The sequence below is a fragment of the Strigops habroptila genome, chromosome Z, assembly GCF_004027225.2.
Source record: "Strigops habroptila isolate Jane chromosome Z, bStrHab1.2.pri, whole genome shotgun sequence".
Taxonomy (NCBI): Eukaryota; Metazoa; Chordata; class Aves; order Psittaciformes; family Psittacidae; genus Strigops; species Strigops habroptila.
The window spans coordinates 79,500,114-79,526,965 of NC_044302.2; the positions used below are offsets into that span (position 1 = coordinate 79,500,114).

The following is a 26,852-nucleotide window of genomic DNA, read 5'->3' on the forward strand; positions in this document are numbered from 1 at the left end:
TGGAAGGAAAATACTCCAATCTGACGTAATAGGGACAGATATTCCAGACTTAAAAAGCTTTCAAAAATAGTTGAAATACACCTAGGATGGACTGTACTCACACCTCTTCCTGTCAGCTCTCCCACAAACAGATCTCCAGTTGATGCTCTCAACATTGTTCATCTATGATGATGTCATCTTCCATTTTCAACTACAGCAGGGCTGACAGACTGTCTCCAGTCTACAGTGTATGAACACCTCAACAGCAGCCAGAATGAGTTAAAACTTGTCCCTGCTATAGATGCCTATGGTCCTGCTGGATGCCTAGGATTTAGTGAGAACAATGCCTGCAATTTTTAGGGACAGTTTAAGTAACTTTTTTTGGTTAAAAAAATAAAAACAAAATGTGTCCAGTTTTTGGCTGGACAAGCCATGGAAGACCATATTCTTGCTCTCTTGCAAGACCATATTCATGCCCCCTGCTCTGGTCTTTTTTGTTAAAGGAACATTGTTTTATGTCTGCCTTTGTAATATTGCAGGTATAAAAGCTTGCAAATTCCATTAAAGCATCTTCGTTGGAACTTTAATTTTAATGGTATTTTGTGCATATAAAATGAAATGTTGTAAACATAAGCCTAGAAAAACAATTCTGGTTTCTGTGACATTTATATTTACAATATGAAAAAGGCTTGTGTTTAAATATCTATAAAATACTATTTGAAATTTAGAGTGTACAATACTAAAATAATTTATCTAACATTAAAGCATTCTAATCAAGGAAAAGGAATGTAGTAACACTTCACAGATCTTAACAAAAGTGTGAGAAGAATAAATGAGGGTGAATAGGAAGGTTATCATAATCTTCAGGGCATCATGAATTTCCAAAGGAAATCTGAGCTGAGTAGTTGGCTTCCTTATTAGAGCCAATATTTTCCCATTCTCTTATGGTGTAGAGACTTGATGCATTCATATTCTGGCGCTGTGTAGCACACAAACCTTACTTGATGTTACTCTTGTGGTGTTAAAGCTGGCTAGCTATAGTAGTGTAAGCCAGGAGGATAAGTTGATGCTTGAAGTTTTCTAATATTCCCAAAGAAGCCTGTCATTTCCCCATAAGAAAGTTCAGGTTTCTGAATAGGCTGTGTTTTATTTAGTAAATTGCTGTGCTTTTAAGAGTTTCGTATGTTATTTAATACAAAATTATGCTGATCCAGAGAAACTGTATTTGATGGGATGTTTGATCATCACCTGTAACTGGGAGAAGATTGATGCTTAGGAATTAAATAGGAAAAATGTTATTATAAAACTATGTTAAGAATTGTATTTAATTGCATGGCAGATATGCTTGTTATAAAGCTTCAGTTTTTCAATTGATTTGTTTCCCAGGTTTTCAGGGAAGCAGTATGTTTCTTCAAAGTCTTAAATTCTGCATTATCTTTTCTTCTGTTTTTAATGTCATTTAAGGGTGAGTTGCAGTTTGCGTGCTGTTGTGAAGCTATATCCAGTACTTTTTCTTAATATTGGCTTAGAAATATTGGGAGGGCTATATAGAAAGAGAACTTTCTCTTATGACATGGCATGGGGGTTAGGGTTAAAAAAGTACAGAAGAAGTTGCCCACCTTCTGTCACTGTAAAACAGTAAAATATGAAGACCGTATCTTCTTGAAAAATGCACTGTAAAATCATATAAATTGACAAATATTTCATTGTTAGTAGATGTGAGAATAATTAAGAAAATTACTATGCCCACACAGAAATTTCACTTTTTTACATGTAGTTCATAGCTCTGATACTGTGGGGAAAAAAATAAACCTCTTTAATAGTATATTATGTTTACATTCATGCACTTTTGTTGAACAAAATAATGCTGAAACATCCTAATTTTTCCTCTTAACTCCTTGTACACATTCCAGTATCACTAAGAAAAGGCAATTTAAAGCTATGGTAACATTTACAGATACAGGGAAGCTGACAATTTTCTTATTTTTTGAATGAAGGCTGTAAACAGATATTCTAAACTATATGAAATACATATAAAGATTTAAATGACACATTTAATAATTATGAGAATAAAGTACAAAATACTACAAAAAAAATTAACACAAATTTTATGAAAAGGTTGGTATCTAATAAAATAAGCTGTCAGTTTTTACAAGGAAATTATAATTCACCCTTTAGGTCTTTGTCCTGGATTCAGCTGTAGCAGTCGTTTTTCTCCTCCTTAGTAGCTGGTGCAGTGCTTAAACCAAGACAGTCTTCTAATAGAAGAATACTTGTTCAAGCATGCCTTCCATCTTCGATCACTGTAGTAAGGGTTTATTGTTAGAAATTTTTAAAGTATTCTTCTCTAGTGCACTTTATGACACTCTGCCCTGTGTTTCATTCTCCATAAATGTTATGAGAGCAGTGCGTCTAACCAACACGCTGAGGCACTGGAGGAAGTTCTAGCAATGTACCTTGGTCAAAGATACTTAGCTTGAAAATGACCCATTTCACTCCTGGTATGTATGTTTATTCTGTCTCTCCTAGTGCAAACAATTAGTATAATAACACTTCTGAAGGTTAAAGTTTCTTTTCTCTCTTAAAAAGGTTTCTTTTGCCTAAGGAGTTACATGTAGTTATGCAGCTGTAAGTCAGCCTCAGAAAATGGACAAAGATGATCAAGTGCTTGATTTTACAGTGTTTTTCTTGGTGGTGTTCCTGTAACTTTGTTGCCTCACCTGACTCAAGATTCTCTGCTTCTTCCTTATGCTGTTACACAAGTGCAGAGCAGATAGGAGCCACTGCTTTAAAAGAATCACGTCAAATTCGTGAAACTCATGAATCACCAAATGACTAAACATATACCCTGTTGTATTTAGAGAAAGGAAACATTAGCATTCTCTGTGGTTCCGAAGGTTCCAAACGCTAGCAAAGCTAGGAAATTGTTTGATACACACATCAATAGTACTACAGTTGGAAAGCAGAGATGATTGATTGCTAGCGAGAAAAAGCAGTTCACTTGAGTAGCACATTTGAGGTAACTTCAGTGCTATGAAAGTACATGATCTACAAAATAAACCTTGGTGAACAGTACTTGGGAGCATTCAGATTGCTTTGGCTCCGTCTTCTCTGAACCTTACGTGTTTGGGTAATAAATCAGGATGGGAGCATCCTGGCTGTTTCACAAAAATAACTGATGACATTTTGCATACATCAGCAACAAGTGTTCTGGTAACCATAAACATCCTAGTTTAGAACCACCCAACATATCGGTAAACTCATCTTAAATACAATGAAATTGTGGGGACCTCTAGTATTGTCCCATTGCAAGATGAAGGAAGGGCAGACAAGAAGTTTAAATTGCCATGCTTATCTATTCTCTGATTATCTATTGCTGTTTTATTCAGTGCAGCTGAGACTAGTTATCTCCCCTGTCGTTTGTGAGGTTAGATCTTAAGTTGGATGTGTATTACAAATAATTCCATCAGATAGATTTTTTTCAGATATAAGGAAAAACAGATTTCCAAGGAAAAAAGAATCTGTTCCATTACAGATGTTAGTAAATGAAACAGGCACATAGAACTAGTCAGATGTGCTGCCTTCTTAGTATTTTTTAAAAAGTATACAAACTATAGAGAAATTGCAGGACAGTTTCAGTTATGATTTTAAAGTTCTTGTGTTGCTGTTCTCACAGTTCTTAAATGTAAGGTAGGTGCTCTCCTGGGAAGTAAGGAACCACAATGGTTGGAAAAAAAGATCTGCTGGGTTAAACATCTCTTTGAGATAGTATGTGGAAAGGTAACTTCATAGAAAAACTCTTGTGTCACCTGACAAGACTTCTTACCCTCTCTTCACTAATCTGGCTGAAACAAAATTATACTGGTAGCTTTTGACAAGCTCTTTAAGCCAGTGAAAGAAACACAGTCTGAATCAGTTTAGTGAGTTTGAAAAACGTAAGTAAATTATACGAGTGGCTCCACAAAAAGTATTTTATGTTCGTTCCTTTCTTCCCTGCCTTCCCATCCCAATCTAATTGCAAACATGCTTTTGTAAAAGACATAGCTTTAATATAATGAATGCCAAATATAACCAACATGCTCTGATGGAAATAAAACTGGTACTTTGGACAAAAATGTGTTTTCATCTGCAATCCTGGCCATAGGAGTGCAAACTACTGGGCTGTAATGGCATGCTGCCACTACCATCTTTGGAAATAGATGACGGTAATTGCAAAATCTCTTTCCAAGCATCAGAAAAAATTACCTGCACCTAGTGATCAGTTTCCTCCTAATTCGGGGGCAAGTAGAAGAACCTTCTTGGAAAGGAATAGATGATTTAGGTGAATGAATATTCATTAAAAAATGAGAATACCATCAGCTTATGAAAAGACATTGAGTTCCTGTGTGCATCAGGATTTGCAGCTTGCATGCACTGACATACTTTTTATCAGATATACCACTGCCACCATCAGCAATATCATCTTTTTCACAAGGAGAAGTGGTAGAAGAAGGAAAGCTATTTAACTGCAAAGTTTGTTCTTTTTTTTCCCTTTTTTTAGGCCCAAACCCCAAAAATTTCAGTTCCCGAACAGTTGAAGTCAGTCATTGCTTTGACAAATGAAATAAACTAACTAGGGATAAGCTGGATATTGGATATGGTCAGAATGACCCAATTTACCTCTTTCCCACATACCTAAATGCCCATTTCTATAAAGGAGTCATTCATAGAGATTATCAAAAACTAAGGGTTTCTATTTTAAGAAATCGGACAGAGGAAATTAAAAAAAGTTTTTATCTGAAGTATCCCCAATTCTAGGAAATTATGGCAGTTGAGAACTAGGTTGGTAAAGCATATCTTTCATTGCAAAATTCTGTTTTAGTTTGTTGCATTGCACGTCTAAGTTCTTCACGCCCAAAATATGTATCAATATTGAAGACTGATCGTAATAATTAACTGAAAGTTTCTGAAATTTTCATTATAGTACATACATTGCTTAGACATGTTTATGAAGCTGTATTTTTTATACGTGGTATTAAAAAATAATTTGTTTATATCATAATCCAAGGTTTCAGTCAGACCTTCCCTATCAGTAGTGTAGCGTATGGCTTTCTGCATTTATGAAATATCATCTGTTGAACCAGATACATGCAGGCATTGCTACAGACTAGGTATTCCATAGGGAGACATCCTACAGACAATGAAGTGGTACATTTTTGATAATTACAGAATCATAGAATGGTATGGGTTGGAAAGGACCTTCAGATCATCTAGTTCCACCCCCCCCGCCATGGGCAGGGATGCCTCACACTAGACCATGTCGCCCAAGGCTCCGTCGAGCCTGGTCTTGAACACTGCTGGGGATGGAGCATTTACCACTTCTTTGGGCAACTTGTTCCAGTGTCTCACCACCCTCACAGTAAAGAACTTCTTCCTTATATCTAACCTGAACTTCCTCTGAGGTTTAAACCCATTCCCCCTTGTCCTATCATTACAGTCCCTAATGAAGAGTCCCTCCCCAGCATCCTTGTAGGCCCCCTTCAGATACTGGAAGTCTGCTATGAGGTCTCCACACAGCCTTCTCTTCTCCAGGCTGAACAGCCCCAACTTTCTCATCCTGCCTTCACATGGGACATGCTCAAGCCCCCTGATCACCCTCATGGCCCTCCCCTGGACTCACTCCAACAGCTCAATGTCCTTTTTATGTTGAGGACACCAGAACTGTACACAATACTCCAAATGGGGTCTCACGAGAGCAGAGTAGAGGGGCAGGATCACCTCCTTTGACCTGCTAGTCACACTGCTTTTGATGTAGCCCAGGATATGGTTGGTTTCTGGGCTGCAGCCATACACTGCTGAGTCATGTTCTGTTTCTTGGACCTCCGCAAGTCCTTCTCCGCAGGGTTGCTCTCAATCACTTCTCTGCCCAACCTGTAGCTGTGCATGGGGTTGCAGAACCTTGCGCTTCACATTGGTAAACTTCATGAGGTTGGCATTGGCCACCTCACAAGCATGTCAAGGTCCCTCTGGGTGGCATCCCTTCCCTCCAGCGTATCAACCGAACCACACAGCTTGGTGTCATCGGCAAACTTGGTGAGGACATACTCAATCCCAGTGTTTTTTCCCCCAGGTGATTGAGTGGAAATTAAAGGCAGACTAAGAAAATGGAATTTTAGGGAAATTAAGAAATACTCTGTTCATTTGCTCCATTTATGTCAGGCCAATCAGGTATATGTTCTTGATTGTTTAGGAATAACAATAAGAATACAACTAAAGATAGTCTCTGTATTGAAAGTCTTTTTAAGATGCTCTGTGACTTCTAGTTTTAATTTAATGGTTAATCAAATTAAAGATTAATTAAAGCTATAGCTAATAATAAAGATTATTAAAGCTATGGCTCCATGTATATAGTAGTGCAGTATATAATTATGTAAGTATATAAGTAGTGCATATATCCAAGTATGTAAGTAGTGCAGCATTCGTAAGATATGAGATTTCTAAGATTCTCTAGCCCTATATCATTTTCTGGAGTCATATCATCTTTGCTGAAGGTTAATTAATTTGTTGCCTGGAAATCTCTGTTGGCCATATGCCACCCAGAGGTTTCTAGCTGTATTTTTTGCTGATTTTTAGCCATCTTGTTTCCAATGTTCCATGACAAAGCAGAACTCTAATAGAAGAGCTCCAAGTCACTCTGTGAGTGGATACAGAGAGGGAGTGTGCGTACAGCATGGCACTGGAATTTGCAAACCCTATGTTCTACTTGAATTATCCTTGGCTGCTGTGTTGCTATACTGTACTGTTAGAGCAACATCACCTGTTCTATGTTTGTACTTGTTTACCGCTCCAAGTGCCAGTGCCACAATGTATACTCCTTATCCAGGTACAATACCAAATAAGGACTGAGTGTTCTCTATTTATCTTGCAAGAATATTGTTAATTTTCTTTAGAAGCTATGTAAAATAAGTAAAATGCCTCCAAAATTCTGTGGGAGAACAAAAGTTAAGTAATTGTGCAGTATTCTGAGATTTGAATAAACTGAACAGAACTCAACTGATTCTGATTCTCCACTAAAGACATCCCCTGTACTGTGTTCTTTTTTATCTAAAGTGGTTTCTATAAAGGTGACTAAGTTTTAAGAGGTGTCTGATGCTACAGAAAAGTAACAAGTTATTTCTCTCTTCTTTTGGGCAGTTTTGGTATGAATCATGATGGAATTGGAAATTCCTGTGGGACCAAAGGTCATGAAGCAGCAAAGCTAATGGCAGCTCATATTACAGCAAACACCAACCCTTTCTCCTGGTCAGCCTGTAGTCGGGATTATATCACCAGCTTTTTAGAGTAAGTAATCTCTCAAGACAAATCATGAGTTTTCAAAAAATCAACACTTTTCAGGATAAATAGTTGAGATTCAGTGACCTGTTCTTATGGTTTATGTTTTTAGAATGAACTGACATAAATACAGCAAGTCACTGAAGATTTTTATCTTGTAAACCACCTTTTCTGTGTAATGGCAAAAGTTCCTGCTCCATTCCCACCTTGCAGTTCTCGTTATTAATCTGTGCAAAATATTTTGAAGTGCTGATTGTATCTCGTTACTTCATTAATATGAGGGTGAGAAATAGGGTAAGGTGGAATTTGTCTGTGAATGATGGATATTTTTTTTTTTGAATAGGCAAATGTGAGGCAATCTAATGAAGGGAACAGGGTCATAGCGCTGTTGCCCTGTTATTTGTACATTTCGTTCTCCAGATTTTTTACATGTAGTCTTGTGGGGTTTTATCTATAAATGTTCTTTGGTACCATTGGTGAGAATATAAAAAGATTATACAGGAGGATGTCATAGATCTTCATATTAATCCCTTAAAATTGTGCTAACTTATACTTCTGTGGTGATTTTTATCAAGAAGTACATTACTACCTGAGATTTTACTTCTGTATGAAAAAAAATTAAACAGTCAAAATACGTTGGTCTTGACAGCATGCTTATACCAATGTATGCGTTGGTATATATGATGCATAACAAAGCCTTTATATGTATTTTCAATTCTGGAAGACAAACACAGAACTGTGAGTTCACTGAGAACAGATTAATAACAGGATTTTTTTAAATGGCATAGTACAGGCTTTGTGGGAGCAAATGGCAGTTGGTTGGTAGGTTCAGTGTCATCAACGCAATAATTCCTTCACGAAATAAAGGATGTTCGTTAATGAAGACACAAAAGTATTTTAGGAGATGGACTTAAATCACTGAAGTTGTCTAACTATGAGACTACTAAGAGCAAAAATGAGTTTCTCCTCCTCTTTAAGGGATCTAACCTCAGAATAAGGTGCTGTATTCTGAATCTTGACTAAATGCAGCCATCTACACCGATAAATTTTCTTTAGGTTGGTTCAAATGTAGCTTCCCATGCAATATAGAGGATCACTGAATTGGTCTGAAGGGGTGTTGGAGCCCCTGTAGAGTCAGTGGGCAGAGGCAGATGTTTAATGTTGGTGCTGTTCAGAGGAAAAAAGCATCTCTTCAGTTATTGTATCAGGTAAAGGCATTTTATATCACCCTGCTGAACTGTGCACCCACCCAATTTTTTGTATCAGAGTGTTTTGAAATGAGGGTTGAATAAAATAAAGCATACTGACTAAAGTCATACTTACATATATGCATGATACACGTTTCTCACTATATACATTTATTTTCTTTGGAGATATATATGTATTAATAATTTATTTTTATATGTATATATAAAAATTCAACACTACCATTATAAAAATAAATGTGCAGAGTAGTTTTGTTTTATCTTTTCACCACAATCATTCATCAGTGATTTCCAGTTATCTGTGTTAATTCAACACTTCCCATTAATAGTCTTTCTAATACATCATGCAGCTTAGTTTTAACTATGGCAAAGAATATGGTTTTCACATCACTTCTGAGAGATTATTTCACAGCTTTGCAGTTCTAACTGTAATATTACAGTTCAAGTATTTTCATGTAACATTCGGGATATTGTTTCTTACTGTTACAGTTCTGTCATTCTCTGTCTCATTTACTTCTATTTTTGCTTTCCTTTGAGCTCCATTTTGATCCCATAATTGTCCTCATAATAAGTTGTCTATTGATGAAGACATAATTCAACAGATAGTTAAGAAGTCATTTCTTATTCGTGGGTTTAGAGAAGGAAACATGGTAAAATTCTGTGGCTTATGTTATGCTGCAGGTAAAATAGAGCTGAATATTTGTTCATAAAGTTCCCACACAATTTCAGCCTGAACAATTACGCATGGTAGCATCAATATTGTTTATAATATTTTAGCTATATTTTTTTAACTTGGTTGTAGATGTTATTTTTTTCAAAGCCACTTTGGGTAAACATTATTTTACATATTGCAATCAAGATTGGCTTTTCACATTGTATAGTATACTGTGTTAAATAAAGAAGAGCCAAAGCTAACTTCTTCATCTACTTACTTTGTAATCTGTTTTTAAAAATGTCAGATTTCTCAAGCATGATGTATTAATTATGAATCTATGCTTCTTACTGTTTATGGTTCTAATATCCTATAAATGAATTGATATTTTTTCATTAAAATGGTGGTTTTATTATTTCATAAAGTAGAGTAGTCTGTAAAATTGTAGGGTTTTTCTCCAGTTTCTAGTTTTCTCCCCAGCTTTTCTGTCATCTCCTCAATGACAGCAGGAAGCTGTTGAGGTAGTTACACATGTACCTGCAGGACAGCTGTCAGAGGCCTTTATCCCTTCTCTTTACCCATTCACACCTTTCCTCAAGACAGAATAGCTTTAAGAGCAGATACTTTTCTGTTGCAGGTAATGATCAGTGAGCAAGAAGCAAATTAAAATAGCAAGTTTCATGTGGTAGCGATTCCCTGACTGCTCCTATAAAATCAGAACAGTCTGCATTCACACAAGAAGAATGATTCAGGTTTTTTTTAATGCTTCTTCATAGCTTAGCAACAGATGAGGAAACTACTGTAGAGGCAAAGCCTCAAGATGTTGTCATCTGTGTCTCCGATAGATTAGACTCTGACGCCTTTCTTTCCATTTTACGTCAAGAATGGGAAAACAGCTTGGACAGGACCAAGTAGACTACAAACAAGAAAACAAGTGGTTTTGTTTTCATTTTTTGTTTGTTTGTTTGTTTGTTTTCTCTGCTGTATGAGTATGGCTAGTTTAGGATACATTTAGTTGTGTCTAACAAGAAAGATAGAACATGATGTGATGAAATGCAGATACGAAAGCAGAATCGTGAGGCTGTGAGTCTGTATGACATTCCACAACACCAAGATTTATCAGCTAGGATCTGGATACAGGTTTGGGCAGGGCTGTCATGGCATGAGGATAATGCAGCTGGAATGAATTTCACTAGAAATCACATATTCACAGTATTACATGGTAAGATAGATTAATGTGGATTTACCAGTTAACCAGCTTGGGTCACCACTTGTAACAGCAGTTTTGCACTGTGTGCCATTGTATGGTGTAGATACCACTTTGTTCTTTATGATCAGGCAGAAGTATTTTGAAACTGAAGTCATCCTGATGGCACTCAAAATAGAGTCTTATCTTCATCCTTCTCTTTCTCACAACTTTCTTAAATCTAGACCCAGAAACAGATTTTCCAGACTGAGGCTACTGAGGAATAGCCATTAAGGATCACTTGCAAGGTATCAGTTCAGTCAGGCACTAGTTGGGAAAGCAATTTTTTCTGCAGAGTTGTGGGTAAAGGATAAATATGACTCAAAGGATGACAGTAAGACAAAGCAAAGCTATATATTGCAAATAGATCTATTAGGACCTCAAGAAGGGTGGCTAGCCAGGTTCTGAAATGGCCAAAGAAAATAATTTTGTTCTGGGGAGAACATTCCTTCTAGCACATAATAGCTGTTGTCTTAAGCTTTATGTTAGAGTGAAAGATTGACTGAATTCAGTTTATCAACTGAATCGTTCATAAGTGCTTTACAATAGCTTTAAATTTCACTAACCTTTTATGGAATTAAATGCAAAAATACTCACTGAGGATTGAAGGGTTTGAGAGCAGTGTCTGAAAACAGATACCCCTGTGAGAGGAGTAGAAGCCCTTAATAACTATTTATAGGAGAAATGAACCAAGCCTAAAAATACTGTTTGTGACTGAAAAGCAAATAATATAAATTCCATTCTATGCAGCATGTGTATGTAGGTATATATATATATAAAAAATATTTATATAACATGCAAGTTGCATTATATCTGGCATGTGTTTATACAGTTTGTAGAGTCATGCAGATAGCTAGATGTAAAGAAGAGAACTTTTTGCTTAGAATTTTTTACTCAGTTATTTTTATGTTTTGTAATGACAAAATCTGGTGCTTTCTGGAATCGTAGTTTGTTAATCATGTCAGGATCAGATAGGAGAAGTTGTTAGAAGAAGCCAGATGGCCAACTCTGTCTTTCAAAAGCAAAATTGTTTTTAGAAGATGATTGGAGAAGAACCAAGAGTCTTTAAACTATTTGAATAAGTAATATATATCACAGGAAATTCTTGGGAGAGTCTCTAGGATTGCCATACAGCAGGATTTATGTCTGAGACTACACCTTTCTAACTCTGGAAAGGAGCCAAAAGAACCTTGGTCCAAGCACATCCAGGTAGACAATATTTAAAGGAATTGTAAAGGACAGGATCAACAGCAGATTCTTATTAACTTATTTGTTGAATGTTTGATAAAATAAATACAGAACAATAAATTGGCCCAATATTTTGTAGATCGGTATAATCCTGCACTTTCAAGGCCAGATAGATTTTGTTGAGTGGATGATTTTGATAGATGGACAAATAGATTTTTCCTGGTATGGCTGCTTGGTAATTACTGAAATGAACAGAACACTTTGAACTCAGACCATATGGAGGAAAGTATACATCAAGGAAATGGCAAATTATCTACTACCAAACAAAAGAAAAATCGAGTATTATGAAAAGATTGTGCAAAATTAGAGTCTTTCCTATGAAATATGTAAGAAGACATAGATCCAGCCTCGCATAAAAGATTGGAAAGTAGTAGAATTTGTCATGAGAGTGAGTGATAAATTCACATCAATATATGAATTTCCCTATCATTCAAGAATATTTTCATTTAGTAATCCTGCTCTGGTTCATTTTAAACATACCACTCCAAATCACACTTCCATTACTTATGCCCTGATTCTGCAAATATTTATGCTAGTATCTGTACACTCTTGAGCTCGAGTTTGCAGAGTTTATTCATTAATGTCAAGTTAAGCAACTTTTGTAACCTGTACAGAAATACATTCTGGTGCTCTCTAAAAGCATATGTTAAAGATATGAAGTAAGGATTCTGTTATGAGCCAAATGTTATGTATAGGCATATAAATAATTCATGAGTTTATATGTATGTATATAAAATGCACAGTGTTTATAGTTAATAAATTTTACTTTTTTCACTATATTTTATGGGTAATTTGGTAACAGAATTAAGTAAACTATTATAAGTACTATTGATATATTTATGTACGTGATTGTTTATCATAGATAATGAAATATTTATAATACATTTAATTTATGATGGGTAATCATAGCTTGTATTATAGTCTACATCATTATTCTGAATAAGCCTCAAACTTTGGCATTGCTTTCAGTGCCAATGTTTGAGGATCTTCAACCGTTGAAGGAGTTGTGTTGTACTGTGTATGTTGCTGAGATACTTTGGAGTAGGTACTGTAACAGGAACATATACCCTGAAAAGTCAACATCTATGGTTTTTGCTTTTTCCCTTTATTGGTCTTGGATACAATAGTAATGTCTATATATAGGTGATGATCCTCAGTTTTGCATTGTTCAGTTTGTAAGATTTCTGTCATTGAATCCCTGCTGCCTGTTATTTCGATCAAACAATTAGCAGTGATAGCATGTCAGAGATCTTAGGCTTTCAGAGTGCTCTAGAATCCTTGATATCCTTCCAGACAGAGGATTAATTTGCTATCCTGTGATACTAAAATATACAATAATGTTTAAATTACATTACAAAGATCTCTTGAGCCACTACACTGTAATACTGGCTGAATGACATCAAGCTTCGCTATTTTATAACTGAAACCACTCCCACTATGTTACATAAAACCTTATGAAATCAACCTAAAATTAAGAAAATCAAAAAGTCTTTTGGGTACTAGTAGTATCCTGTGGAGTAAATAGAATGTAAGGATGAGTTTGAGATCATCTTATTTCTGTTGCAGACTCTAAAGGTTTATCCACTCCATGTTCAAAAATGTAAATGCTCTGCAGGTATACCTCATAGGTTTTTTGACTTTGTATATTCTTCTTATAGAAGATAAAATCACAAAACTCAAAAGTGATTGTGAGTAGGAATTTTCTAAAATGGCAGAGATGAAAATATTTGAGCATTCTTTTCCATCCTATTATCTTTTCTCACATCTACACAAAGGGCTGTTTTCACTTTTATAGGCCAGATTGATAATAACTAAGATCTCTGTTTATAATGTGCTCTGATACCATTGTTCTTGCACCTTTTTGGTTTATTTCCCTAGATTTATCAGATTATTTTTCTCAAGTATCTTGAGTTTTGCTTTGGTGGAGCAAAGAGAAAGAGAGAACAAGGACATAGACTCAAGAGTGTTAGCGTTCCTGAGTCCGGTAGAAGTTATGTGGAAAGCTTATATGGTCCCCAGCCTGTATTCATCACTTGCAGAGCTTTGGTGAGACCTTTCATTACCAATGGAAAGTCCCTTATTTTATCAGACTGCTTTATAACACATGCTATTTCTTTTCCAAAACATTGCAGTTCAAAGAATACAGTATCAGGTTCTCACACTAAGTTTGTATAATGTGTCAATTTTGTTTAACGCTTGCCAGAAATAATAGAACTAAAGCAGAAGGAAAGAAACATTTTCAGTCTGAGAGGTGGTGATGTAATGCAGCTAGCAAGTGAGTGACTGCTTAGTAGTCATTTTCTTGCTTTTTTACTACTACAACTATTTCGTTATGGTGGAAATTCCACCATTAGAGCAGAAGAGGCATATTTTTCTATTTATTACAAGGATTTTGACTTTCTGCAACTCTGTGTCTGTAGAGAAAGTGTGGTCTAATTTTCAAGTTCAGTGAATTTAAAAATTTAGAGCTGATTCTTTAATCTAATCCGTGCAGGGGTACATATGCCTATGGAGAGGGTCACCAAAAGTAATAAAGGTTTCTAAATGCTGTGCCCATGGCTGTCTGTTACAGGACCACAGTTTACAGACCAAATCTGTGGAAATGTTCCAATCATATACACTACTAGTCAAAGCTGATGTAAAATGCTAAGCTTCCGACTGCTTGTTTTAGCAAAGTTCTTATGTACAATTTGGTAGAGACAGTGCAGAAAAATCAGATTGTATTTGAGTTATTTTCATCTTGAAATTATTAACATGTACTCCTCATACACACAAAATACAACACTGAAATATTCCAGAAGTATGTACGATAGTTTCCAACTTCTGTTATTAGAAAATATATATGCTTGCAATAATGTAAACCTGGAATGAAAGGAGCAACTACATTATTTCTTATGATAGTTGATATTTTAAAGGCAGATTTCAGCTGAGGTGGTGTGTGTGTAGTTAAACCACAGTAAATTAATTGGGATTAGTAATCAAATATCATAATTTTTTTTTCTGTATTTACCTGGTTATTGCATTAGTTGCTGTTTGCCACCTTTTGAAATGGTCAGCTGTTGTTTGTTTCTTTGTTTTTCCAAAATGCTTATTGTAGTATTTCAAAGAATTGAATAGAATAGGGTTAAAATGAGAACATAAAATGTGTAGTTAAAGGAGGTTTTTTGCTCTTTTTTTATCTGCAGATGAAAAGTGTAGAAAATTGGAGATCTCCAAAACACAGTGTAGAACATTCACTTCTGAAATTATGTTCCTTTGGCAAGGTGCATGGAAAAGATTTGAGAAAAAAACCCATAAGTGCTGGCAAAATTTGTAGGAATGTTGGAAAAATATTTAAAGTGTTGGCATAAGATTTCTTTAAAAATCCTCACTTATTCACATCTGAAATGAAAGTTAAAAAGCATCTGTCCTCTTTTATGCGCACCGACTAATAAAACTGAATAATTATATTTAGCAAAGTACAAAGTTTTTTAAACTGAGTTCTGTCTGCATTTGGCTTTCTTTGTTATTTATTCCACTACATTAAAATATTGTGGTTGAATATGGACATATTTTGGAAAGAAAACACCAACCCCCAAGCAAAACAGTGAATATAAAAGAAGAAAATACTACCGTTTTCAAAGAAGATGAACTTTCTAACATGAAATTTTTAAGACTAAATATTATTAATACAATAAAAAATATCTTTGATCTATACAAATTAGGTAAATTTGAAGATCCTGCAAAACCTTTACCGCATTAACTGTTTTGTTCACTCAAATGGAAGAAAAGCATGCATGTTAAGATCCTAATCCAGTAAACATTTAGTCATATGGACATTTAAATGTGTTTTACTTTTATATATCAAGCTGCTCATATCTGTAAGGTTGTACTTAGCTATTTGAAGGATGAGATGAGTCATTAAGAATTGCAAACCGAATTTCTTTTGTTTGCTTAATTCGTTTATTTTTCATTGTGTGACCAAATATAGCTATTCTTCAGTGAAAACAAATAGGAATCTTAAAACAAAAATGAAAATCAGTCTTGTGTGGCTCAGAAATTATCATACTTTTAAAAACAATGATATATGAAATCCATTTCACAATCTAAAATAAACACTTTTGTTAATAATGATGAAAAATTATTTTAAGATCTGAAGTCCCTCTATTTTTTCTTTTTACTATGGGTGTACCATCTTACTGTTTGTTTATTGCAGTCATATTTGTTTCACACCCAGTGCTGTTAAAAGTAAGAACTAGATACATGATATCATTACTGTGATTTACAGTCAGGAGAATTCCTAATTGATTTGGTCCTTTATGTTGAACAGTTCGGGCCGTGGTACTTGCCTTGATAATGAGCCTCCCAAGCGTGACTTTCTTTATCCAGCTGTGGCCCCAGGTCAGGTGTATGATGCTGATGAACAGTGTCGCTTCCAGTATGGAGCAACATCCCGCCAATGTAAATATGGGGTAAGAAGTCTTAATCCTTATGCTGAGTGTTCTGCTTAGTCATTTGTATATATTCCTTTGTAACATAAATCTTTAGTTAGATGCAGTAGTGGGTTACAGATTTCCAATAGCATGTCTGGTGCCATCATACGTAAGCAAAGGGTACATTTTAATCCTTATGCTGCATCTTTTGCTTGAGTCATTTGTGGGTTCTGTACACCAAAATATGTGGGTAACAATGAGCTGGGAAAAGCATTCTTTAGGGGAAAAAAGGAGCCTAGAACACTTGTTCCTTGCTTCTTGTAAAGTGCACTACAGAATTTTCCGTGATTTTGGTTATATAAAACCAGGTTCATGTTATATTAATCTTGAAACATGAAATCTGTTCTGTTGGCTTTAGCTTTTCAATTTAAAGCTACAATTTGAAATTACATTGTGCTTGTATTGATTTGTCAGGTCTGGTTTTCTTCCCTCTTCCCTCTTGCCCTCCCCAATATTGAGTTTATTGTTTCTCACATTGTTCAGATCTCTTTTTGGAAAGATGACTTATGGTTTTGGGAAGAGAGAAACATGAAGCTACATAGCTAAATAGAATACTGAATAGCTAAGTACTAGCAAAGCTTTGGCTGCAAGTACCGGTGTATAATAATTAAAGTAAATAAATTCAAAGTAGAAATAAAAACCTGCACACTTAGGCCACTATGGAATTAATTTATGAATATTTACAGAAGATCTTGCAGCCCAAAGTATGTAGCAAAAGGGTGCATTCTGTTGTGCTTGTTATCAAATAATCAGATGAGACTAAATTAAATATACCTTGAAAATGTATATAGTGGTTTAAAAGTAAATAGTTTTAATAAGATTTTAATTTCTAGATTATTCAAATAAAACAATGTAATCACTGAATGTATACTCTATGTACTTCTCTAAAGTCTAGCTGCAGAGAAAGTCCATTTTTAATATCCCTGGTGGGATAAATACAGTATTATTCTTGGGATGCCCCTTTCGCAGATCGCATTGTGCAAGGAATTTAAAAGCTCTGTGTAGCTGGCTGACTAGCTCACTGGGTCTTCTGCTGCTGATCCCTCATCAAACCTCTTTTGGCCTTTATTGTTGCTCTTTAAGTTCTCACTTCCCACCACCGTTATTGAAAGGCCCTGCTTCCTGTCACTATATATAAGTGTATAGTCATATACACTTACATACACTTATATAAGCGTATAAGTCATATCTTTTTTTTTTTCTTTTTTCTTACGAATTGTTACCACACACACTCCTTTAATTTCAGACTAAGGAAATCTACAGGTGTTTAATCCATGATTTATAGCACAGCCTTTGGAGATATATTGCATTTTAGATTAAACTGGAAAGTTAGTGATGTGCAAAACCTGGCTTTTCCACATGTATTTTTTTCTTTTTCCAAACTATTCAACTATGTAATCATTGCTGTGATGATCACGCTGCATGGTACACTTTCTTTCTTAAACCAGTTTCTAAACCGCAAATAATCAAAAGTAGTGAAGATGTGTAGGTAATCTTCGCTTTCTGCCTTCTTTTGATTTTAAAGTTTTGGGTTTGATTCCTTATAAAAAAGAAGTTGACACTTAATTGAAGCAGTAGTTAAAAGAAGTTACGTCTTCATGTGACTTTACCAATCCTCTGAACTGATATAGTGCATTGTGTTCCATCAGTGTGCCGTCAAGGTGAGCATAAGTGTCTCAGAAGCATAAGTGTCTCAGAAAAAAACCCCTATTTTTAATAATAGGGTTCAGACTGTGTATATTAATATAACAGGTTATTGTAGAAGTCTGGTAAAAGCCACTCTAAGAAAAGATTAGCATGTAAAATAGCATCTACTTTTAAGAATATTATCCGCCATGGCCATAACGCTCTGAAAATGTGATCATGATTATTATGATCATACAGATTTCGAGTGATAATTTTGAAAGGTAAAAAGTCTTTGGAAGTGCAGATGGAAAATGTTCACACAAGAAAGACCTATTCATTTATGAAAGGGTTTCTAGAACTGAATAGTGGAATTAGATCTAAATACCAGAAAAAGCTAAGTTGAGCACTCTGCTCAACTCGTTCATTATCAAAAGTGAACAGTCAGTGCTTTGGATGTTCCTGTTTGGTGTATTATTCCTATGAATATGCCATTAACATTTCATTGATTTATTCTAACAGATGCATGCAACTATGGACAGAAAAGCATAGTGAAAATCCTTAATTAACAGTAGACCTAGTTTATACATGATTTCTTTCTAGCACTTCTTTTAGCCATTTTTATTTGAAGTGCCTGGTAAAAAGGGGTTAGAGCAGGTTTTCCAACATGGAGTTCAGTGACCCAGGAACAAATAAATTCTAAACAAATTGGAAATCTCAAAGAAAATGTCTTGCCATTTTCTCTTGCTCATGTTCTTTACTGAATTGTAATAGGAAGACATGAGAAGAGAAACAGTCAAAGTCTCAAATCAAATTGCCGAAAAATTACAAGTCTTTGGAGTCTGATGCATCTGTCAAGATAGTTGCTATTTTTAAAGGAATTTGGAAAATCTTCGTGTTATTTCTGCTTTGGAATCATGTATAATGTCTTACTAACATTTAGGAAAAATACCTTCTTCAACCTTTTAGCTTTAATGTTAATCTGTGTTCATTGCCTTTTCTCCCATATTACCTCATCCCTTCCCTTTGCATGTTTATTTTAAACTCTTTATTGCTTTTGATCATAGATCACGTTCTAATCCTGCAAAGAATGTTGCACATTTAAGTGCCTGAAGCCTTTATTACTTACGGATTTGAAGTTAAATATATGGAGAGGTGTTTGAACAATTAAGGCATCATAACTAAAGTACTAAAGGGGCTGCAAGTTTCTTCCTTTCTGTGTGTGTGTTTACTGACAAGAAGACAGTTTGACCTTAAAAGGAGTTCTTTGGTAGTTGTTTTGATACTATTTTAAGTACTAGACCTAATTAAACTGTTTAGTCACTTATGGACAGAACTGTTTCAGCAAAAGTCTTGTGGGTATTGGTCAGATTTCCCTGTATTGTTCAGCACATTGTCAGACAAGAATTCAGAGAGATGCTTTAGCTCTTTGAGCTTAAATAAACCGTACAGATTAGCAAGTAGACAGTGATCCTTCTGTGTTACATATGTGTTGTTCTTCTTACTATACTTTCTACCATTTCCGCTACTGGGGCAATTTTAGAGAATTTAAGTGAAGAAATAGATACTTTGGATAAAGAATCGAGAGGCAATGTTTCAAGCTACTTAAAATACTTCATTTTTAGGGTACACTTTCAGATTCAGGAGAATGTTAAGTTTATGACTTACAGTGAGTCAAATTGTAGTGATGGAAATTTCACCATATAATACTGCTGCATAGCTTTTCCCTAAAGGCAGTACATGCTTTCAGGTATCTTAATGGATTCAGTGCAGTGGAAGACCTTGAGGTTACTAGGAACAAGGTAGTTTCTGTTCATTTGTGTAGTTCCTGTATATGCTACATCTTCTGTGGTGGTGCAGTGTGAATTCTCTTCTGCTGATAGCCAGGCATGTCTCAGTTCTTTGGTCTGTTTGTATGCCAGTTCATAACTTTTTCGGTCCTTTTGTTACGTGAGTGTAAGGAGAACTTTTTTCATTGACTCCGTATCTCCTTAACTTTTGAGCATCTGCCTAATTACAGTTGGCTGTTGGCTGTCTCTGGGTAAACTCAGGAAAGAATTCCACTCTTGACTTTGAATTTTTCTGTTTTATGACTTTAAATAATACCTGGAATATGCCTGACTGTAACTTACAGATTTTGTGGTTCAAAATAATGCTTTGCTTTAGAGCTGGTCTCTACATTTTTAGGACAGAGGCTAAAACCTCAGGCATTTTAATAGCAGTTAATACTTTATGCATATGGTTGATATTGCTGTGGTGCATTTTATGATCTGTGAAGCTGTTGGCTGCTAGCATGGGTTTCAGAGATAGTGTCTTACAATTTTTTTTGTATATTTTTTTTCATTTAGTGCTTTTCCACCATCGTTGGTGTCAGTAAATATTTTGAGTAGGAGCATAGGGGACACACTCTCCTTTCCTTCACATACATGGCTTCATTGAAAACAGCAAGACCGTTCTTTTTATTTCACACTAGAGTTTAATACATCGGGTAACGTATTTTAGCTGATGACAGGTAGCTCTTTTCTTTGTCATGGTCTTATGTTTGCAATTAAGTTCTCCAGTTAGTTTGCCAATGAAAATAGCTTTAAACTCAAATACCAGTTTTTATTCACATTTTGTTAGTGCATTTTGGAGGACAGAGAGAGTTCAAGCTATGAACTTACTGCTTGTAAATAGACAGAATGAAGATATATTGTCAGAATAAGCAGACCTCCTGCTGCCTTCCTGAGCTCCCTTGTGTTAGTAGTCTCTAGGAAGTTATAATGAGTTATGGGGAGCGGCCATAAAGTTAATTACTATTAATGGAAGTTTGCTGGAAAGGCTTGACTACAGAAATATAGGACATACAGTTGTCATACCTTCACAGCTTCCTAGTCTCCCACGTCAGTTTAGAGACAAAATAGTTTAACTGAATTAGTAATGACCAAAAGAAAACATCATTTCAAATCCAGGAGAGTAAACAAATTACGATACACATGGTTCTAAAATAGCCTGAATTACAATTGACCCTTCTAGTCAGGTGATACAAACTTTAATGTTAGAGAATTAAACTGTCGCTTTTTTCATGAAACACTGACATGATTTACTCCAAATTAATAAAAAGACATATTAAATTTGATGTAGGTGGAAGTGGGTTCTGGAAGCTGTTTTTTCAGAAGGAAAGGCAGAGAAGCAGCTGATGTATCATTGCACTGCAAATACCAGTTCCCTTTTGTTCCCTCACTTGTTGATACTATGACTATGATTGTGCATTCAGTTGAATTATACAGAGTAGTTAGTAACTCACTGAAATGTGACTTTTTTTCCCCAGCTTCATACATCATACCATGGCTAAGTCGCTTTATCCTTGGTGTTTGCTAGCAGAGCACAAGTAATTCAATGAGATGTTTTTACATTATGTTGCTCACAAACTGGTGTTCAAAGTGTGTGTAGGCAAGGAGAGGAATTGAAGGTACTGGTGTTATACTATGTCTTTTTTATTAAACTTTCCATTATTTTTTATTTCATAAGGTCTTGCTGGTCAAGCACGAACCCTGTCATCACTGTTGTGCTGGCCTTTTGTGTTAAGAATGATTAAACTTTTGAGCTTTTCTTGTGTAAGGACTTACAGGATTTTGCTGCAATTAAGAACATTTGAAACACCTTTGGCTTTATCCTTAAATTTTCTTCTCCCTTTTTTTTTTTCTAAGATTAGGATGTGTGTAGCCACAGGAAATCCCAGAAGTTTTCCCCTTTCTGAATCCCAAAGTAGATTTACATCTTTTTGTATCTTTTTCTAGCAAGTTCCCATAGACCCCTTTCTTCTTTCCTAGGACTGTCTTGTCACCAACCCCCTTTCCTCTCTCTCCTTAGCTCCCTCTTTCACTTTCTCTTTCACAAGAGACACAGACTTAACACAAATGTGCCTGGATCTTACAAAAGCTGTTTGAAAAGTGAAAAGGAAAAGAAGCTAGTGATCAAAGCAGAAGTGCATTAGATGTTAGTAGAAGCAATAATGAGATTCCAGATACTAGAATGTGGATTGAATAAGGATGGGGTAGGTTGTGTGGGTTTGAAAGGAAAGATGCTACTTAGAGGTGATTGACCTTCTGGGGCATCTGTAGTTTCCATAATGTTCACATAAGCACCCAATGTTTAGGAAAGAATGCTGGTAACATAATACAAATGTACAACTTCAGCTTCGGATTCTATTCCACATTCTTTCAGCATGTTTTGATTCATAACATGCTGCACCACTTAATAAGCATTTGGTAGTGGAGCACTAAAATGGTGGCTTTTGGGTGCTTATTTGAACTAAACATTGAACCTTCTGAAGTTCACCCAAAATTACAGTCTTCTAGTTTTAACTGTGTTGCAGCAGTATTTCAGCAGTGAGGCTGAAGATACTCTAGGTTGATGCTTTTCAGGTCTGAATTGTAAGTTACAATTCAGGCTAATTATGTATATGCTCTATTTTAGCAAATATTCATCAAGCGGTGCAGCATATTACAGATTAAGCAGCTTAAGTAAGATAAAATCCTAATTAACATTTTAAAATTTTGTGAATGAATATTGAAATTCCCAAATTATCATAGTTTAATATTTCCCATGTAATTTTTTTTAATATTATAGGCCAAATTGCTAACATTTATTGGAGGCTTTCATTAGTGTTGAAACCATTAAAAACAGCACAGCAATATGATCTTTGCTCATATTACTGAGTTTTCATTGTGCTGAATTGTTACTATTTATGATGGTTATTATACAGGATGCTTAGATGTTACATAATTTGAAATGCCTGTATGTAACTCTGCATGACACACAGAAAGAGGCTCCATCATTGATAACACTTAGGCGAAAGGAAGATAATTTGATTTGCTGTTTTTTTTCTCTAGATGGGTTCAGCTTTGTTTAATTTACTGCAAATACAAGCACCCGAATTCCAAACTGAAGTCATGGAGCCCTAAGATACACCATTACAGGTTGTTGTCTGTCTTGTCTTGATCTTGAGATAGGCCTCAGCTTCAGTTTGTGTTTCCTGGATTCTTAAAACATTTTCCCTAGTTTGCTTTACAAATCAGCAGTTACTAAATCCACACGTTTGGAGAATTGCTTTGAGGTCATTGATTAATTTTCAGATTATGCTTCTCTCTCTTAGTTTCAGTAAATTACTTACACAAATTTAATGTTGGCAAAAGATATGTTAGCTTCATCCTGTGTCCACCAGTGAAGAAAAGGCTCCCCTAAAGGGTCATGTTATGTTGGTGGGTGGGTGTGTGTGCGTGTTAGCGTGTGAAAAAAAGCAGTGTACTTTCTACTAGTGAATTTGTGCCCGACCTTTCCAGGGCAGTTCCTTGTACATTTTTAAGGCTGGATTATTAAAATCAATTGCTTAGAGATATTAGAGAGAGGATGGTGGTAGTAAGGAAATAGCTCAAATCAATAACTAATAAACTAAGGTAGTAACAGGATTAGGGTTGAGCTGGAGATCAGAAAGCTTTATGCATCTTAGTCAGAATTTCATTGTTAACTTTCCAAAATCAGTTGAAAATAAAGAAGACATAGCTGTACTGGTACCTGGTATAATTCTGGTTTCGTTTAATAACAGCATATATGGATTTTCCACTTCCTTCTAGGTATATTATTTGTTTTCAAATTACTATTAATGTTATTTGTCATTTCATGTAGAGGGTTGTGGAGAATGTACTTCAGATTCTACTTTTGAATGCAAAACAGCAGAAGACAAGCATCTTCTTAAATAAGTTTTGGCTATATTTAAAAGAAATTACCAAAATACTTTGTAATTTCTTGGATTTTATGTAAATTACTTATACTGATTGATACATTGTGTTATTTTAATTAATAAATCCTCTGTGTTTCGCATATTTTTACATAAGGAAATACTATGTTGATTTGGGGATATTGTATGTCTGTGTCAAACAGAACTCCTTTCTGATTTAAGCAGAGGTTTTTGTTCAAACATTAATAATATGATACAGCCCATAGTAATTTTACATTACTTTGGTTTTGTCTTTAGGGATTTACTGAGGCAAACTCCGGCTGAAATTGAAGTCTGAAGAAGGCTATGTCAGTAATAATACCTAGCTTTGATACAGTGCTTTTCATTCTATCTTCCAAAGCAACTTAGGAAGAATGAAAGTATTTTTCTCTTTTTGTGAAGTAAGGGTGTGAGCTGACATGCTTAGAATTATCCTGCAAACAGGTGAACGACTAAAATAGCTTTGGAGTGCTGTGGCCATGAATTCGCACAGTTCAGATGATCATTTGGATGAACTTAGTTCAGTGAATTTGGAGGAGTCTAGTGCCATAAAGAATCTTTAGTATACAGAAAGAATCTTACCAGAAGCAAATTGTTAAATATTCTCATTTGTGGATATGTTCGCCTGGCAATGAAATACACGTTTTAGTTATTCCATCCCCATATATGTTAATATATAGACGGTATGCCTGTGTAGGCCTATCAAAAGTGAAATTGTGCATCTAAATTGTGGAGCACAAAGCAGAATTCTGGATTCAAATTGCCCTGAAATATAGATGTTTTCAAATTCCACACTGTTATCCAGATCTGATTTCTTTTTTTTCTTCTGTCTATATTGGAATGGTTGAAGTCTTTGTTTCTTAGTGCAATTGAATTTTTGGCTTTTCAGCCAAATTGAACCAAATTATAGTACAGCTGTTAATTTAAATATTTGAATTAAATCCGATGCAAAATAAACACCAGATCATAAGCAGAATTGTCACGGTTTAACACTTTTAATAATGGTTTGACAATGTAAACCACACATGAAACATGAAACATGAGCAAGTAAATTACATTAATTCTGCTCAACAAAATGAGCAAGTAAATAACTGTAAAAGTATATAAGGCAGGATTATGATAGAAGCACCTTATACTGTGTCTGTAAGGAACCAATTTTAGGCTTTCACTTTTGAAATCCATACTGTATTGATGTTTGGATGCATGGTTGATTTAGATGTGAATTTTATTTAGTGTTGAATTTGGGCACCTTAATGGCTGGGAAATTTGTAATCTAGTTAGATTTTTCAAGAATCTTTGTGGTGTATCTTCTATTCTTTTCCTGTTCTATTTGATTTTTCTAAATCATATATTTATTTGTGTATATCTTAATCTGAAAATTTTATCAGATGAGCAGCAAAAGCAAGTGTTTATTCAGTGATTTAAGTAAGTAATTATTTATACTGTTTGCATTTCTTAATGAAGAATTTGAATCTGAAAACTAAGGTAGTTCTACATTGGTTGCAAGTATGCTTTTTTACATGTGTCAGTATTTCTACTAAAATGGGGCTCATCAATTTATTAAAGTTTTCATAGAGTAACCCACCAACTAAGACAAAATAGCTTAGGCCTAATTTTCAAAAATTGGATGGAAGCTTCAGCAATCCCATCAGTACTCATTCCTCATCATTTCAGACCATCCTAATATGATATTTTGTTAATGGATTTCTAAAAAGATACCTTGCTTCTACTAATCATGAAACAAAATACACTGTATTAGTCCTGGAAGAATGGCACTAGCTGATTTTAAACTTGCAATAGAATTTTTCATTATTCAAGAAAAGCTTGTACTTTTGAACTGTGGCTGCAGCTGCTAGTGAATAACATATAAATAGATCAATTTGTATATGCAGTACAATGCAAGAAACAAGAATCTTAGGGTAAAACTTAAAATTTGTTCCTTTTGGTGTGTATAGAAAAGATAGCCTAGGGGCCAGATACTCATTCATTTCCTCTGAGAAACAATAAACTTGGGGAGGGGGCACCTATTAACTTTAATTTACTCAGACTGTCTTTACCTTTTTCCTTTTTGTACCGAGGTTCAGCCATAAAATCTATACAAGGATTATTTGTAGTATATACTTTCAAGATGCAGTTAAATAAAATGAAATAGTAATGGCTATCATAAGATCATTTTAAAGATTGGACTATCTTTCAAATTTAAAAAAATACTTAAAAATAGGAAATATCTATAACCAGGCTGTGAACTCTTGCATGGGTCTCAAAGTAATACTGCAGAGATTATCATGTAAGTCATCTAGTGTAAAAGCAAAACACTTCTGATTCCTTTCTGCATACATAGTTGAATCCAAGGGCAACTGAAGCAACTGTGAAGATTCTGAGTATTCAGCCAGCTTTGGGTCATGCCCACGTTATGAATTTCAACCCTTAGATAGTTCTAACAATGAATCTCCAATATCAACAAAACTAGCTTAATTTAAATGAGTAAACGTGCAAAAACAAATGAGAAAATATGGTAGGAAGAAAGAGGATTTGAAAACCTGTGTTTGTTTAACACTGACAACATAGGTTAAATCATTTATGGAATACCAGCCGCAAATTTTAAAAAGCCTACAGGAATTAATTTAGTATATAGCTCGGTACTAGACACACATGCACTGTTTTAGCAAGTGTTGCAGAAGAGGAGTGCAAGTAGTCTGAGCTCAGAAACTTTGGTTTTAACTAAAGAAAACAAAAATAATTGTTGTTTCATGTTTCAGAATTAGTAGTATCCTTTTACTGCGTAATTTTGAGTCAGATAATGACAGTAATGGAGATACTAGAGCACATCTGAAGACTGCTTTTACAGCCATGCTGAAACATACTAAACCCAGTATTAGCACTAATCAAGAAAAAAGCAACTATAAAACATTATTTGAATGACAGGTGTGAAAAACACATTCTTCTAGTCTACAGTTTGATGCTTCCAGATTTTTTTTCTGGCAGATTATTCTTAGGTAAAATACAGTGGCTTTGGAATTGCTCCAGAAAATTTCCCAACTACCTATAGATTTATCTCTTCAGCCCACTTCTTAATAGTCTCTGTTCAAAACAAATTTGTGTATATGTTTGTGTATGAGGACTGAAAGCAATTTTAGGCTCCCATTCTGATCAACTTGCTTCTGCCTTCTTTCCTAGGAAGTGTGTAGAGAGCTCTGGTGCCTCAGCAAAAGTAACCGGTGTGTTACCAACAGCATTCCAGCAGCTGAAGGTACTCTTTGCCAAACAGGGAGCATTGAAAAGGGGGTGAGTACAAATAATTTATTGTTTGAAAAAGCAATTTATTGTTTAAAGAACACAGGAAAAAGGAACCAGTAAA

At 35.1% G+C, this 26,852-nt stretch overlaps 1 protein-coding gene across 5 annotated transcripts in view; it reads left to right on the plus strand.

Annotated features, from left to right (window-relative positions):
* Positions 1–26,852, plus strand: part of ADAMTS6 (ADAM metallopeptidase with thrombospondin type 1 motif 6) — a 144,338-nt gene that overhangs the window by 58,739 nt on the left and 58,747 nt on the right. For all 5 annotated transcript variants that reach the window (XM_030470371.1, XM_030470370.1, XM_030470372.1 and 2 more), the window contains 3 exons: positions 7,153–7,299; positions 15,951–16,092; positions 26,672–26,779. In XM_030470371.1, the coding sequence (XP_030326231.1) occupies positions 7,153–7,299; positions 15,951–16,092; positions 26,672–26,779 (397 nt within the window). The remainder of the gene's footprint in view (positions 1–7,152; positions 7,300–15,950; positions 16,093–26,671; positions 26,780–26,852) is intronic.